This window comes from Phalacrocorax aristotelis, chromosome 3 (assembly GCF_949628215.1).
Source record: "Phalacrocorax aristotelis chromosome 3, bGulAri2.1, whole genome shotgun sequence".
NCBI classification, from domain to species: Eukaryota; Metazoa; Chordata; class Aves; order Suliformes; family Phalacrocoracidae; genus Phalacrocorax; species Phalacrocorax aristotelis.
In genome coordinates, this window is record NC_134278.1 from 109,742,449 (window position 1) to 109,758,536 (window position 16,088).

The 16,088-nt window shown below is 37.4% G+C and overlaps 1 protein-coding gene and 1 long non-coding RNA gene across 13 annotated transcripts in view; one reads left to right on the forward strand and one right to left on the reverse strand.

Moving 5' to 3' along the window:
* Nucleotides 1-13,919, forward strand: part of PLEKHH2 (pleckstrin homology, MyTH4 and FERM domain containing H2) — a 57,086-nt gene extending 43,167 nt beyond the window's left edge. For all 4 annotated transcript variants that reach the window (XM_075089040.1, XM_075089036.1, XM_075089038.1 and 1 more), the window contains 8 exons: nucleotides 1,518-1,673; nucleotides 3,101-3,198; nucleotides 3,579-3,720; nucleotides 4,469-4,614; nucleotides 6,208-6,337; nucleotides 7,197-7,283; nucleotides 9,000-9,137; nucleotides 10,248-13,919. In XM_075089040.1, the coding sequence (XP_074945141.1) occupies nucleotides 1,518-1,673; nucleotides 3,101-3,198; nucleotides 3,579-3,720; nucleotides 4,469-4,614; nucleotides 6,208-6,337; nucleotides 7,197-7,283; nucleotides 9,000-9,137; nucleotides 10,248-10,430 (1,080 nt within the window). In that variant the 3' untranslated portion in view covers nucleotides 10,431-13,919. The remainder of the gene's footprint in view (nucleotides 1-1,517; nucleotides 1,674-3,100; nucleotides 3,199-3,578; nucleotides 3,721-4,468; nucleotides 4,615-6,207; nucleotides 6,338-7,196; nucleotides 7,284-8,999; nucleotides 9,138-10,247) is intronic.
* LOC142055287 (uncharacterized) lies at nucleotides 479-16,065 on the reverse strand. Of its 9 annotated transcripts, XR_012659880.1 has the most exons (8): nucleotides 15,635-15,859; nucleotides 14,588-14,888; nucleotides 13,578-13,683; nucleotides 12,212-12,303; nucleotides 8,781-8,831; nucleotides 7,819-7,872; nucleotides 7,054-7,119; nucleotides 479-2,085 (listed from the first exon to the last, which is right to left on the reverse strand). It is a non-coding gene; the product is annotated as an uncharacterized LOC142055287 (long non-coding RNA). The 9 variants fall into 9 exon arrangements; XR_012659882.1 differs by lacking the exon at nucleotides 8,781-8,831; XR_012659877.1 differs by lacking the exon at nucleotides 7,054-7,119.
* Between the last annotated feature and the right edge of the window lie 23 nt (nucleotides 16,066-16,088).

The following is a 16,088-nucleotide window of genomic DNA, read 5'->3' on the forward strand; positions in this document are numbered from 1 at the left end:
TGAAGAACAGGGAAAGGTATTAAATTTCACTTCCTTTCATCAGACATCTTGCAAGTTAAATACCTCACTGAAGGCATGGAAACACAGCTGTAACTCCCGTTATCAGTCATGAAGGATAACCATATTTGTTACAGAACAAACACAGCTTCATTCGTAACTCTTTTGGGACTTAACCAGTCAAAGCCTGGAGGAAACTTTCCATGGGCTTCCATGCATACTGCTTCACATCCTAGTTTGTGTTTCTAACTGTGAGAGCTGGCCGAAAAGAGTTTTTAACAATTCACACTATCCCTAGACAGAAAGCCAGTTTTTATATGAAATCAAAACTATATCGAATAAACTTTTCATTTCAGGTCACAGAATAACTCTGCTTTTTTTCTCCTCTAAGTTTCTTAATTGCTTACTGCTTGCCAGTAAAACAACATGTATTTAAATCATCCTAAAAGGTTTCAAAATTGAAGTCTGAAGAAAAAAGGAGTAACTGCTCATTAGTTATTTATTGCTCAAAAATGTATACTTAAGAGTCATGAAAGCTGTAACTTAAATACATTACTTCATTGGGATCAGCAAATAACCAGTTATAGTGGTATTGAAAACTCTTGCAGTCATCTCTAAAGCTAGATTCCACAGGTATTGTTTTAAATTCCAACCACTGAAAAGCCCAAAGTAGAAGTCCGAAATCCCTTTTCAAGATATTTCTTTACAAAAAAAGAGGCAAGGGGCCTTCTTGAACATATCAAATACAGGAAAACACCCTCAAAGTAGATATAAGCGAACATCAGCAACTACCATCTGTATGAAAGCCATTTGCCATCTCCTGCTAAAATGTTTTAATACAAGTAACAACAGACAAAAATTTGGATTCGGAAAAGAAAAACGTAGAAGGCTCTCTATATTACTGGCTTATGTAGCACTGACAGAGCAATATGTAAAATATTTCGGATCTGCCAATGTAGTGCTGCCAGTAAACACCCCTCTCAAGTTGCACATGATGAAAAATGATTAATTGATCTCATTTGTTTCATCACCTATTGAAAAGTGTAGGAAATTACAGTTTTCTTCATTTTTCAAGTGATATTTGTCACAAGAAGATCAGATACTAAACTGCTTTCTGTTATACAAATTATGTGACAGAAATACAAGCGAACCAAGTGCAAAGGAACTGGTATAAACAAAGAAAATAAAATAAAAATTACTACATTTAGAAGCTTTTTGATAGTGACTTTGGTTTCATAAACAAAATGCAGTAAGGTATAATCTGCTGTGAAGTTTGTAAATTTTTGGGTGGAGGAAAACACTAAATTGACTTCCCATGTGGAGATCTTGAATCTTTTCCAAACCCTTATTTGCAATGACAATAAGTTATTCACAGGCAATGGAATGTATTTTACATTGCCACATTTATTCTAGAGGTGTTACCCTTCAATATCTTAGATTGGGGGGGGGGCAAATGACACAAAGAGGGTGGGTTTTTTTAATAAGTTTGATAGTAACATACATTTTGGCTGCTTTTTTAGGTTGTTGGATTTGATGCATCTACCACGGTGGAGGAATTTCTGAACACCCTAAACCAGGATACAGGGATGAGGAAACCAGCTCAGTCAGGATTTGCACTGTTTTCTGATGATCCCTCTGGCAAAGATATAGAGCACTGTCTTCAAGGAAACATCAAGGTAAACAAAAGCCTTTAAGAAGCTCTGCACAGAAAACACCAAAATATCTTCATTTTACAGATCTCTCTTCACACAATATAAAGGAAAACATTTTTCAGGATGAAAACTGTCTTTAGGTTTTTTTCCTCATAACGTAAAACGAAAGATTAAAAACAAGAACATCACTCTTTCAATTGCTGAAATTCATTCGGTGAACTATATTTAAAAGCTTTGTCTAGGAGACTGATATTATTCATAGAAGTAGCAGCTGGGTTATAAAGGAAAAAGTAAGCTGTTACTAATCACAGTCCTTTAAAACTAAAAAGCAATTGGAGTCCAAGATGCATTTAGAGATTTCAATTAATGTTTCCTGTATAGCCCCAAAAGATGACTATTTGAGGTCCAAAGAGTCATTCATACTGGGTTGGAGATCCTGGGGAAAGAAAAAAAGAAAGGGTTCCTTATCTAAATACAGAATAATTAGGGGTCAGTTCAGGAAATTTCCAATGTTTGGCTTATCACTGTTCTAAATTCTGAATATTAGTTCCCTCTATTGCTAGAATGAAATTCTGTGCAGTAAAGATTGGCAAAATGCAATATAATCTATACTTTAATAAAAGATTAGATATTTTTCAAAATTTTTAGCAACTAATGAATAATGATTTTTTTGTACTTCTATAAAGTGGTTCTTTTGCACCCTTCGGCCAGCATTCACTGCTGTACTTCTTGTTACAAGGTACAGTACAGTGAGGCCTTAGTGGCAAACAAAAGCAGGGTCATCATGATCAGCTCTCTTCCCCTACTACAATAATTACCATATGGAAAGCCAAATGTATAAAAAATGTACTTATGTTCTTGGTAGATGCAACTTCAGAAGCAGGTCACATTACTGCTTCCAGGAAGGCTCTTTTACAAAGGAACAGTGACATGGAGCCTGGCAGGGCTCCCAGGACCTCCATTCCACCTCTTCATCTGCCCACCTACACTGCTTGTTGTGAACCGCTCTTGCTGCACTTCATAACAAACTTCATACAAGCTTTATAGCAGTTACTAGAAAGGACCTGAAAAACTCCAGCATGCAGCAGAAAGAGAATGCAGAGATCAAAGGCATTTGATTAATTATTTAACAACTCACTCTGTATAATTACACATTCATTGGCTGCTGCTAAATTGAGTACCTGGCCTTTCCATATAAGCATGTTATGGCTCATTTCCAAAGGTAGTGTGTGTGTTGCAGGATAAACAAACAACAAAAACGTTAATTATTAAATGCTCTCAACTAAGAAATGCAAGTAAAGTTGTCTTCCCGTAAGTTTAAAAATTCAAGCTATGTATGTTTCTGAGATGCAACAGGTAAAAGATACTAAAATAAGTAGACAGTTTCCATTCAAAAGCGTTCTCAAAGAGGAATACCTGGCAAAATCAGTTTTGTATTGCTTTCCTTCTAGATCTGTGACATTATTTCAAAATGGGAGCAAGCCTCCAAAGAACAACACCCTGGGAAATGTGAAGGCACAAGGACTGTCCGCCTTACTTACAAAAATAGGTTTGTATAGCAAGTATAACACCTCTGCCTTGTCCCAAGAATTGTTTTTAATTTATGCAGAGTTTCTTCATCTGAAAAATACTGGCTGACTCAAAGCCTGAATGAAAAATAGTAAATAGGTGTAACTGGACAATTTTTAAAAGAAAACTACAGTTAATTTTTTCTAGTTCTTAAGTGGTGAGCAGGAATAAAAAAGGGCAACACTGAACTCAGAAGACTGAAACAAAATATTTGCTCACTGGTTCAACTACAAGTGTTACTCTGCTGATGTGTTTTGACACTGACGTAAACATGTCAGACTCAGAGGAGATACTGCTAATCCTCAGGGCTAATGCATTTCCCTATCTTCTTTATTTAATAACTTTCTGTCTTTTCTGTAGGCTTTATTTTTCGGTTCAAGTCCATGGGGAGACAGACAGAGAGAAGCTGCTGTTAGTATATCAGACAAATGATCAAATAGTCAATGGACTTTTCCCTGTAAACAAAGAACTAGCGATGGAATTGACAGCTCTCTTAGCTCAGGTAATCCTTGTGCATTAATGACTCACACAGCAGTTTTACAGATTAAAAACTTGAATAAAGGAACTGGTGCAGGATTGCTTGACAGTCAAGTGACCTCCACCTTTCCCATGTGATAGTGCAGGTGATAGACTGGGCTGGAATCTTTGTGTAAGGCTAACTCTGTACTTCAGTGGAAACACTTTACAGCGTACACCGCTGTTGGCACCAGTACAGATAAAACGTGCTTTACCTCCTACACAGTCAGGCCCTCTTTGATGAAATACCATGTAACCAGGTACCATTTCTTCTTTCACTATTCCTTACGTGATTTCTGCATGTTAATACACCAAAGTAACAGCTGTTTAATGAAAGCCTAGGACCCTTTCACTAGACATAGTCTTGGTAAGATCTGTTTTATATTTAAAAAACTAAAGGCTCAAGGGAAGGTTATCGAGAAAGTTATTTGATGGTGTTACTCAATAAATCTAAACTGATTTGTGTCAGCTGGAGATCTAGCAATCTCAGAGCAGAACTAGTATTATATTTGTACATTTCATACTTGATATTTATCTTTTTCCTGTGGTAAGTATAAAATAACAAAAATAAAATTACTTGCATGACTTTTATATCAGTGAAAAATACACATTAATTGACAAACTGTTTTTCATTTTATACTTGCTAAGACAGAAGAAAAGATAGCTCTCAATACCCAGCTAGAAAATCGCTCTGGAGCAACAAAAAATTTTCTTCTCTGTGGTCTTTCCCTTAGATTGAGATTGGAGATTTTGAACGGCCTTTCTCAACTCCAGCAGGGCAAGTCACTTCCCAGTCCAAGTCCAATCAAACATTAAAACAAGTTTTGGAGAAATTCTACCCTAAGAGATACAGGCATGGTTGTTCAGAGGAACAGTTAAGGTGAGATGATTTTGGCGATTCATGTTCTCAAAAAATTGAGGGGTGAAATGAGGAGGCTTTAAGTTGTCATTAGCTACAACTTACTGTTACGCCGTATTTGCCTAAACCTGTGTTTGAAACTCATATTCTTGCTAAATTGAAGAACCCATTCCCTCTGTGTATTTCTAATCTAAACAGAGGGCAGTCATTAAGAACTCACTCCAGCAAAAGCTGCACAAGTTACTACATAGTGTTACAAAACCCAGCAATTTTGAAATCCTTATTTTTCTTATTCAGCAAATCTAAATTAAGTCTGTGCACAGACTAAAGACCTAGTGAAAGTAAAGGACATGAGGATCTGATTTGGGTGTTCGCTATTCAAATGTGCGATCTCTGGCAGCCAGCCAAACTGGCAATACATTAACTTAGTGGACTTGCTAGGAAAGTATCACTTAATTTAAAATTAATAATCTGCAAGTAATTTCAGTCAACATCTGTTAACATAAAGTAGAGCAGAACAGTGTAATAAATTATCCAAAGTCAATGATATATGATATAGCAATTCTGAACATCATAGAAATGTTTTCCCCATTCTTCAGTACAGGGTTGAGAAAGTTTAAAGCTATTATCGTATGCACAGACTGACGTTATTACATACTCAGAAGATAATAGGGACATTCAAAAGTATACAGACAACAAATAGAAGGTTATGCAGTTAATTTCAAAGATGAAGTATAGTGGGTCCTAGATTAGACTAACTCATGGAGGATTAATTCAAACACCTGCTGAACTGTTCAGGTAGTCCCTAAACTACCAACTGCAGACCTGGACATCTGTGGCAGGGAAAGACTCACTCTATACCTACCCTGTTTCTTGTATTCTTTTGCTAAGAAGGCAGTTTGACTTTACAAACTTCTAGTAAGGGTAAGCTGCAAGTGAAAGATCTCCCTTTACTACACATTCCCCCTCCCTTTTCTTGGGCTGCATCTGATAGTTTTGTGGCTGCCAGGTGAGTCATTCCTGCAAGTCAATGTGCTAGAGAGGTATTTTGGGGTTTTTCTTTTTTGAGGATTAGTTCTCCTTAGGATCATTTTATTGAACCAACTCACCATGGGACCACAAAAGAAAAGAGCCAGTGTGAACGCATCATGCATCAGAAGCACCCTTTTTGGTAGCAGTGCCCAGATACGCTAAAAAAGAATAGTGTTAAGCTGCATCTTCCACATCTACTGCTAGCCACAGGTAAAGCTATGTGCTAAGCTGGATGGATTTCTGGAATGACAGCTGGCATAGCTGCTGAGTACTGATAAAGGTAGATTGATCAACTGTAGAGACACATTAAAAGCTGTACTAGACTTTTTCTCTTTATGCTGCAACTGCTGCATCAATATTTAATCATAATGTTGCAGAAATTAGAAAGATACTTCGTAATTTTCATGTGCATAAAAATATTAAATGACATTTTGGATTTATTTAATACTGTATAAGTGATAGTTGTTGTATTAACTTAAATTATCATTTTAACAAATGGATTTTTTTTTTGCTCATTAAACTTGCTATGGGTAAGCATTTAAATTCCTTTCAATAACTAAATTACATATTGCATTTGAACAGACAGCTTTGTCAGCGATTGTCTACAAGATGGATGGCTCTCCGAGGGCACAGTGCTGCAGACTGTGTGCGCATTTATCTCACTGTAGCCAGAAAATGGTCTTTCTTTGGTGCTAAATTGTTTGCAGCAAAAGTAAGAAACTTTACTGAGTTTGAGTGGTGCGTTTTTTAAAATATAAATACAATTTGCAAATAGTAATACATTTTTTGTTGAAAATTAGTGTGTTATACATGTGCTGGTTGAATCTCTTGTCAAATTACTAGCTTGTTTAAGCCATATATTGGTGAAATGTAATAGCCATAGTACTAAGTATACCATAATAGTAACTGTCCAATGCACTTATTGCTTGTTTTACATTATTAATCTAGGTGGCATCTTTTCATTTTCTTATATCTTAGTCTGAGATAGCCTTTTTGTTTCAGACTTTTTTACCTGATAACTAGTAGAATATTTAAAAGGCAACATGGCTATGGAAGCTGAACCTTGGAGAAACACTAATGTTGTTAAGGGTATTTAGAGCATGCCCTTCTGTGCTGGCCTCTCTCGATTTCTCTTAAACTGCTAGTGTCTTAATTCTCTTGATTCAAATAACAGCTATGTTAAACAGAACTGTCACCTCACCCCTTATGTTTTATTGGGTAATCCCAGTAGATATATATATAATTGCTTATCAGCACTCTGTTCTTTTCTTTGCATATGTAGACATATGTGCTAGTGAACATGCTTTAAAACACCTGACCTTTTTTTTTTTATTTTATTAATGAGAGTATACATTTTATTGGACTAAGCACCAGCGGAGGCTTCAAGAATATTAGGTTGAGTTCATAGTTCTGCCACTGGCCGCCTACATGGCTTTGGGCAGCTACTTCAATTCCTTTCCATCATTTCCCTCCCAGTGTAGATCTCAGTAAGATCTGTGGATGGAGAGTTAATAATTAGTTACATATTGCCTCATTTTGAAGTAGTAATTAAAGAATGTTTCTCTTCGTAGCCTCTAGCAACGTCCTCGGTCGAGAAGCCCTTCATATGGTTTGCTGTACATGAAGATGGCATAAGCATCCTAGATTACAGTTCTATGGTAAGTGAAATTTCTTTTTTAATTTTGGTCAAAGTAGATTTTAATACTGAGTATATGGAGAGATTTGCCACCATGCTACATAAAAGATGGCATTAGCCTTCCATGCTAAGTTATCTAGTCTTTCTCTTAAAGCAAAAATTCATTCCTTTCAAAACGCTTTAATGTTATCATCATTGTAGTAGCACTAATAATAGAAATAAGTAATGAATTCTTTGCACAGAATTTATTTTTGTTTATCAGATACAGTTTTTATATCTTTTAATGAAATGTTAATGTTTTAATCATTCAGATGTCAGGAGATCCATAGTTACAGTTCTTAAAATAACATTAATTTTCTTTTCCTGGAGACTTCGTTTCCATTATTATTCATAATACATACACTCTGCAAAGAGCAGTTACTTTAAAAGATTGTTATTTTCATTGTATTATTTTTGTTTAATAGTAGGTAATATAACCCAGTGTTATTTAATTATGTCATTTTAGGCTCTGATTTTTCTTTGATTTGCAATAAAAGTTTTCACAGAAAACAACTCACGGTAATACGTGTAAAAAAGCAGTGCCTGAGAAGATCCCTGCTTTAATTTATATCCTGCAAAGAAACAGAATGGCATGGTGCTATTAGCAAGTGCTAATACCGAATATCAGAAAATTAAAATCTCAACTTTATAGTTGTACTGATATGGGCCTTTTCATTACATTTCTGTACAGTTAAAGAAATAATAAAACAAAGAACATGAGGAGAGCAAACAGCAGCTCTGTTCAGAGAACAAGCAAAATGAGCTTGCATCAGACTGCAGAAAGCTCTATAAACACTGTCTACTGATAGAGCTAGCTATGGCATTTCTGCAGAGCATTGCCAGTTTACAGTATCAGCAGCCCTTACTTGCCATTCAGGAATTGCTCAGTTTCCAGGGAATATTCTGATTTTCTGTAGGAAGGATCAAGGGTATCAGAAATTATGTTGCGAGGGGTAGTTAGAGAAAACACTATTTCAAAATAAGGGCAAAAAGAGATTTAGCAATCAAAGGAAGTCAGTTACTGTACAGATATTATCTCCCAATTAATTTTAAATGTGGACATCTGAAGCACATTAATATGAGTCGTAATGATAATTAAATGCTAATCGATAGACTCTAAGGCCAGAGTGTAGTGTTGAACATTGAACAATAACAGCCGAGGCATGGAAAGCAGAGGAGCCTTGAAGGGCATTTATGTTTCATCAGAGATGTGAAAAAAAGAGAACAGAATTTAATTTTCTTTGTGTGTATGTAAACTACATCACCGCACAAAAAGTAGTCCTGGAGCTAAATTCCTTCAGATGTCTCAGACTCTGCCATTTCATTTAGACACTGCTTCAATTTCAAATGGAATTCCTAAGATTAACTCCTCTCAAAGTCAGTCAAGACTTGTGTCAATTGAATTACACACTTTAGTTGAAACCTGCTTATAATATCTTTGATCTAATTAATCTGGAATAGAAAGAGAGGTCAAACTTACAAGAGTTATCATCCGCAATGCAAACTCCTCGCAGTGAAGGTCTGAATGAAGCTATCCCAAAATCTACAGTTAATGTCAAGATTCATAAGAGGCTAACAACAACATTTTGAAAAATACATGTGTAATTATATTTTTAAAAGAACTATTTGTCATAATCTGCTTTTCCGGAATTGTCCTGCTTATAGCTTTTGTTTCATTTTTTTGGTTTTCTTTTTTAAGCGATTAACAGTTACATATACATATAAGAGTCTGATGACTTTCGGAGGCTATCAAGATGATTTTATGTTGGTTGTTAACAATGCTCACACGAAGGACAAATCAACTGAAAAGCACCTTTTTGCCATGACAAAGCCAAAGGTTGGTATATCACCTGAAATAGTTTCCCACCATCTGCTACTTTTCTACTTTTTCTAGTGGGTAATCATTAACAGATGTGAAAGATGAAACACCTTCTTTATTCCTAGGGTTCTCAGATTATTGACTTTTGCCAGATGGTTTTAGAGAGCGAAACAATTTAGTAATATAAGAGCTAACGGTGACAGTACTGATGTGTTTCTTTTCTTTTCATGTCCCTGTCTGTAACATTCCAAATTTTTCATAGAAGGACAAAGAAGGCTATTAAGGACAGGAAGTATATGCACTACTTAAAAACTAGTCTGTTTGCCTGATCAGCACCAGAGACAATTCTTAAGAAGGTACATTTGGGTTCTACAGTTGCAGAATTGCAGAACATAAGATCTGGAAGATCAGTCACTTCTTAAAATCCTGTTATATTTTAATTTTGGTGAAGAAACTGCTCATGCTTTTTAAATCTAGGTACTCTTCTTCACTGGTAATACTGACTTTTTTTAAAAAAAAAACAACAAAGATTTTTAAGCCTTTTGCTGTTAGTCAGAACAGTTTATGTAACAGAATACAAAATTCCATGTATAAATTTGGGTCAAAACACAACTCTTCATACAAACAAGCACAGCAGAATATATCTGTTCAAGTTTCCCTCAGATTGCACCCGTATAGGCAAGGCTGTGTGGATTGCTAAGAGAAAATATAGTGAAAAGCTCCCAGAAGTCTTTACTCCTTTTATCTAGCCTGTGTCTTTAGTCCTCTGAGTGGTAGATACTTCCTAGCCAAATCGAGGAAACATCATGGAAGTTTTTTCTAAGAGTGTCATCTTTTGGACTTCAAAACTCTCTCAAAGTGAAAGAAACCAACTGTTTGAATCGTTGAAGGCTATGGAAGACAAAGTACCCAGCATACTGATGGGATTAACATTACATTATTGGCAAGGAACGATAGAAAAAAAGCTCTGTTAGGCATCTCCTCTCTCCCCATCATTAACTTGTTTGATAAAGTACAAGTACTTTTCCAGTTGATGGTGATTGTCACTTGCTAAAAAGTTAGCTATTTTTTCAGCAGTCAAAACACATCACTGTATTTTTCAGAGAGTTTTGTATGTTCCTGTTATAGATTCTTGAGATCACTCTACTGATTGCCAGCTACATTAACAACTGTCATCAGCTGAAAGGAGCTACTCATCACCTCTCTGCTCCAGCATTACTGACACCTCAAAGTGGACAGAAACTCAAGGAAACGGGCAGTCAGCCAGTTCTTGCAAACAACAGACCAACTAAATGTCCCACTTTGTTATGAAAGCATTACGTATCATGATAATCCATCTTTTTTACAGGGTTTCTACACTGATTGAAAACTTTTTTGATGTACAAGACATAGAGCATGAGCAGGTCCAGAACCAAAAGGCGGACAGGTTTCCATTCATTTCAATGGTATATAACAGGAGAAGCCCTTTAATTAAAGCCCTGGCCTGAACTGGAATGATGATGAGCCAATTAAAGGACTATGCTTTAATGGTGGTGGCTTGCACCTACAACTCAAAAGTAAATGTGTCTGTTGATAGTGATGGGGAAAGGTGGCCTTGGGAACAGTTGTATAGATTTGAGTCATTTTCCAGATATTTACTCAGGGACCAAACTGTCTTCAACTCTTAACTCTTCATCTCTATCCTTCAAAATTATACAAGTTGTATAACCTTCATTTTGAAAAGGAATTTTTGTTTAAAAAAAAGTCAAACAGAATATTTTCCACATCCAGCACCCCTCCTTACTTGCAGTACAAGCACCATGGGACAAAAAAGAACAAATTGTTTGATTTGTATAATTGTTTCTCCTTTAAAAAAAAAAAGTGTATGCACATCATGTAACTATTATAAATCTAAAGACTATTCTCATGATACACTGTAGCCTTTGTTATACAGCTGTTTTACTTGGCAAAACTTCAGCCTTGGTCTGGTAAACTTCTAAATAATCCCTCTCTGCCGCAGCCTTTTGGAAAAATCTAAATTGGACTGGCACTGTATTTAGCATAGTTTTGTTAAACAATCCCATACCTAATTTCTTCTTTATCCAAAATAGTAGTATAACTCTCAATTGAAAACACAGGAATAACACAGAAGGACATTGCTTGAACTGTTGTGTCTAAACTTGGAGACATATGTGACATATAAAATCCATGTATAATATGTATAATGTATATACAATGATTCAGAATAATATTTTGTAAAAGCTGCACTTTTTCATTTGTATCTATACATTTCATATTATAATACTAATATAATGTTCTTGCACACTGAAGACGTAATGCTGGATCTGCACTGTTGGACTTGGGAACACTTTCTGGTTGCCTTTTTCAGCTGCAAGCCTCAGTGCTACATGAGGTCAAGTACATAGAAGTTACACCTTTTTTTTTCTTCCAATCCCCACATTTTCATTTCTGTGCAAAGAAACCAGTTCTGCAGGCTCTGCAATGGATCATCAGCATACTCTAATAGATAATTTAGAACATAGAGAAGGTATTCAAACATAAATCCCTATTTGAGATAGATATATTTCACAATTTCCACTTCTGCTCATGCTAACGATCCTGGATCATTAATCCCTTACAGCTAGCCATCATCGTTTGGGGTTTTTTTAATTACTTAAAACTGAAGTAATTTCACAATGATGAATTTTAATATTTGAAGGTTGAAAATCTCCTTAGTTTTATAACATTTAAACACTTCAGATACATACATACTCATATTGAGAGAAATTTTCAGCGGTTTGCCCTCTGTGAAACGTAGGGAGTTCTAAGGAATTCTTTCCTGAAGAATTAAAATAGATTGGAAGGGATATTCAGGTTGTGAAAAGAATATGCACTTAAAAGTGGAAAGCCAAATTGGCCAGCTGACTTGATGTTTCTTCTGAAAGCTCTCAAAGTCCTGGCACAGCTACTTAAGTCTGCAGAACCCAAGCACCATTTTATGAATGGTACTATGGGCCAACATTTTGCCTTGAAAATTACAAGCAAATAACAAGCATACTGTATCTAGATGCTTTCACATTTGCAGTGTGGGAAGAGCTTCTGGTAACTTTTACCTTATGGTGGTGGTTCTGGTACAGGATCCTTCTCTTTCAAGAAGGCAGGGCCAGCAGCAGGAGGTTTTACCTCCTAGTGGTCAGCCAATCTCCTGCAGTCATCAGGGAAAGCAAATGGGAAGCTACAAGATACCCTGGCATCAACCACAGCATCTGCTTGTGCTGCACCCCATGCGAAGTGATGCATATTGTGTGGAGTAATTGGGCTAGGAATTAATACCCCTTTGCAATCAGCAGAATAGTTAACTTTCAGCAATTTGAGGAGTGGGAGCATCGTGTGTGCATATTCAAACAGATGCTACTGCATCAGTTATACACAGATCATAGTCTAAAGCTTCTCAAATATGATTAGAAACTGCAATTTACAAATACGGAAATTTTCATGTCATGAAATTACAATGGACATCAACCTAGAATACTCCATCTAGTAACTCTTTCCTGATTGTCCAGTTTTAAATGAATGTGGCAGATCAGGTTCTATTAAAAGACAAAAAAATGGAGCATGTGGCTAGTGAGCTTGTTCATGAAGTTTTTAAAATCTTAACAAAGTTTGGAGACAACATAATATACAGTACACACAGCCAATGTGGAGATTTTGAGTCTTTTAAACAGTTTTCATTAACACAGCCTTACAACCAGCTGTTTTATAAAGCAGTATACGATCTACAAAGTATAGTATGATGTTCCTGCCTGCCTTTTTGTAGATAACCCTCGCCATTTTTAGCATTAAGCTCTTGCTTAATGATGCCCTACATCATTGTGCCAGAAGCAATTCATGCCTTAGTTTCCCTTGTCTTGGCAGCACTTTCCAGACTTGCTACTACTAACTACTCATTATACTCCTCATTAACTACTCATTGATCCCATGTAGTCACATTACCAGAAATGCTGTTTATTTTTACGAAATAAATGCACTCAGAATCACAGTTACTGTGACATCACTGCACTAAACAAAGAAGTTTCTTCCAGGATTTTGATTAGCAAGAGCGAGGTTTCTGTAGTATGATATCATAGTAACCTCCTCAAGCAGAAGCTTCTCTTCAAGTTAATGGAGTCAGGAAGTAGTGTCTTATACACACAAGCACACTTCAACAGCTCGGCTTGCAAACACAGCTGTGCAAGTCTCAGGGAACTTGTTCCATGTTAATCTAGCTCTAGAGCTACTTAGAGGATCCCACACGATGTAAGACAGCAAAGCTGGAAATTTCAAGAGTCCAGGCAGACAATCTGTTCTGCCTTCCCTACCCAGCCCGAGCCTCATGAGTGATCCACATCTCAGTCTGAACCTTGAGTCACCCGCCAAAACAATTCATCCCATGCTACCTAATCCCTGACTAGGCCCCAGTAGGAACTAGACAATACTCACCTTCTAGTCTTCAGCAGGGATGAGATGATGGGAGCTGTCAAAAGAGCAGCAACCTCTGGGACCGGTGCTGAAGAACTTCCCCTGCTGAAGCCTTTCAGAACATGGGCTGTAAAAATATTCTTAGGCTGAGATTAACATGTTAGCACGTGCAAGGAGACTTCACCTTCTATCACGAACTTCAGAACATCTTTTGTGCTTGCTTTAAGCTAGCCGTCAGTAACAATGATCAGTATAAATGGTCAATGAAATGGAAAGATCACTGGTAACTCTGTATGAACAATCACAATGATGTGAAAATAATATTTGGAATGCAATGTAAATTAATATATTACCTGAACTTCACTTTGCCTTGTCAATTTTTGTGCAGCAGTATTAGTAAGCAAACAGCTAATTTCTAAAACAAGTAAGACCTATTTACTCCTGTAGTACAGCAGGCACATGATAAAGCTTTGAGTTTTTAATACAATCCACAAAATTGGTGTTTTTTTTATTTTAGATTTACATTTGGTTTATATTTAAAATTGAGGCATATATTTCCCTATAAAAGAAGGCTGGTAGGTATTTGATGTTGGAGTTTCTTGTCAGACTAATGCAATTTTTATAGGCTAGGTCCTGAAGGAAAAAATTCATCCTTGCATAAAGGAATGCACCACTTAAAGCTTTAGGTAGAGCTTTAATAGTCCATACAGCTTAGTGCAATCCATTAGTTTGAGTTAAAATTAACTAAGGTGATTAGTAACTCAGTAACAATGAAGTAGGAAAAAAAGTATTTTTTACAGCTTCCTAGGGCAAAGGAAATAAAACTCAGTAAAGTGAAACTTAAAATACTGAAAACTCCAATTTCATTTCCAGATTGGACTTTGGTATAACTTACTAATTGTACAGTCTTATGCAGTTCAAACTTGTAATGCAGCATCTTCCAGATTTGCCTCCTCTCTCTCAGTGAGTAAATCATTGTAAAAATACTTTGCTTTTTAGTGTTACACTCTTGCTGTTGCAGTAATACATACCTAGATCACAGTGCCAGGAGCAATTCCTGCCTTAGTTTTGCTTTCTCTGGCAGAGCAATAGCAGCTTTATCCAGGGTTTTCACCACCTCTAACTGCTGATTATAGATCCTGGCTTCATATACCAGGGTATCAGAAATGTTCTGTTAAAATGAAATTGATGAAAGAAATGCACTTAGAAAGGCATCAGCATGACCTGCCACTGTACAACACTAAACAATGAAGTTTCTTTCTGGATTTTCATTAGTAAGACCATGGTTTCCACAGGAGGTTAGCAAATGCTGTAGAAGATCCATGTAAAAACCTGGAAGTAAATAAAGACAAGCAAAAATAACCAGATGAAGGCTTCTGGAACTGAAACTGAGTGATTATGCAAGTTAAACTTAGAAAAAAACCTCTTATTTCAAGACCAAGTATTGCTTAGGTCTATAAAAGGCTATATAAGCATTCTTTGGGGAAGGAAGAAAGAACAGTTAAAATTCACTGAGTTAATAATTATGAATGAGGCCACTTTCCTGGTTTTGATCAAACAGGTAAGACAGGACCTTACTTGGGTGTTTCTACCTCTAGTCTCTCAGACGCAAAGCAGCTTACCAGCTACAGGTGGCCAGCTGTAATTGCTGTCCTGGATTTGGGGTGACTTCCCTGACATAGGACACTTTTGACTTGTTGGGTTCACCTACAGCCTATATTCCTTTCATATTCTGGGTCATCCAGCTCTTTGACTGCAGCCTTTAAATGCTGTTTTCTAATCTAACCCTCACATGACCTTCGATTGATTGATCTTATTTGAAATAATCTAGGTCGTCTCCTGTTTGTTACAGCAACTTACTTTTAAGTACACTTATAATAGTTGATTTCTATGCCTCAGTACTACAAAATAAATTACACCCATTTTCTTACACAGCAGTTCACTTATTAGGGGGTGGAAGCTAGCTCAGGTCCTGTTTCATTCCCTCCACTGTTACCAAGCTGTTTTAGGAACCATGAGTTTATCAAGAGCCAGTGCTTAAAGCTGAGGTAAAATAAAGGACTCCGGCCATTTATTACTTGTTTATTCATCCCTGGCTTTCTCCACAGCTGAAGCATTCTGGCACTTCTCAACAAGGGCTACCGTCGAGGTCCTCCAAGGCCGCAGTGGCTCCGATACCCTTCACACCAGCTCCGCTCACTCCGGTACGAAGCGGGCCACCATTTCTAGAAACCGAAAAACAGCGGCAGCCGCGGGTCCCATGAACACCTCCGGCACCCTCGACAGAACCGCCGCGAGCCTTGACTCACCTCAGGGGCGCCGCACCCGCAGCCCCCGAGGCAGCAGAGGCAGCCAGAGCGCGGACAACCGTCGGAGAAATCCCCGCCCGCCGCCGGCTACGGGGACGCCCCCGCACCGGCCCCGCTGCCGGCGAAACGCCCCGCGGCAGCGCGCCGGGCAGAGGCGAGCAGAGCGCCGCCTTGGCCACCGCCGCTGCCGAGGCAGGCGGGGCGAGGCCGCGGCACGGCCCTC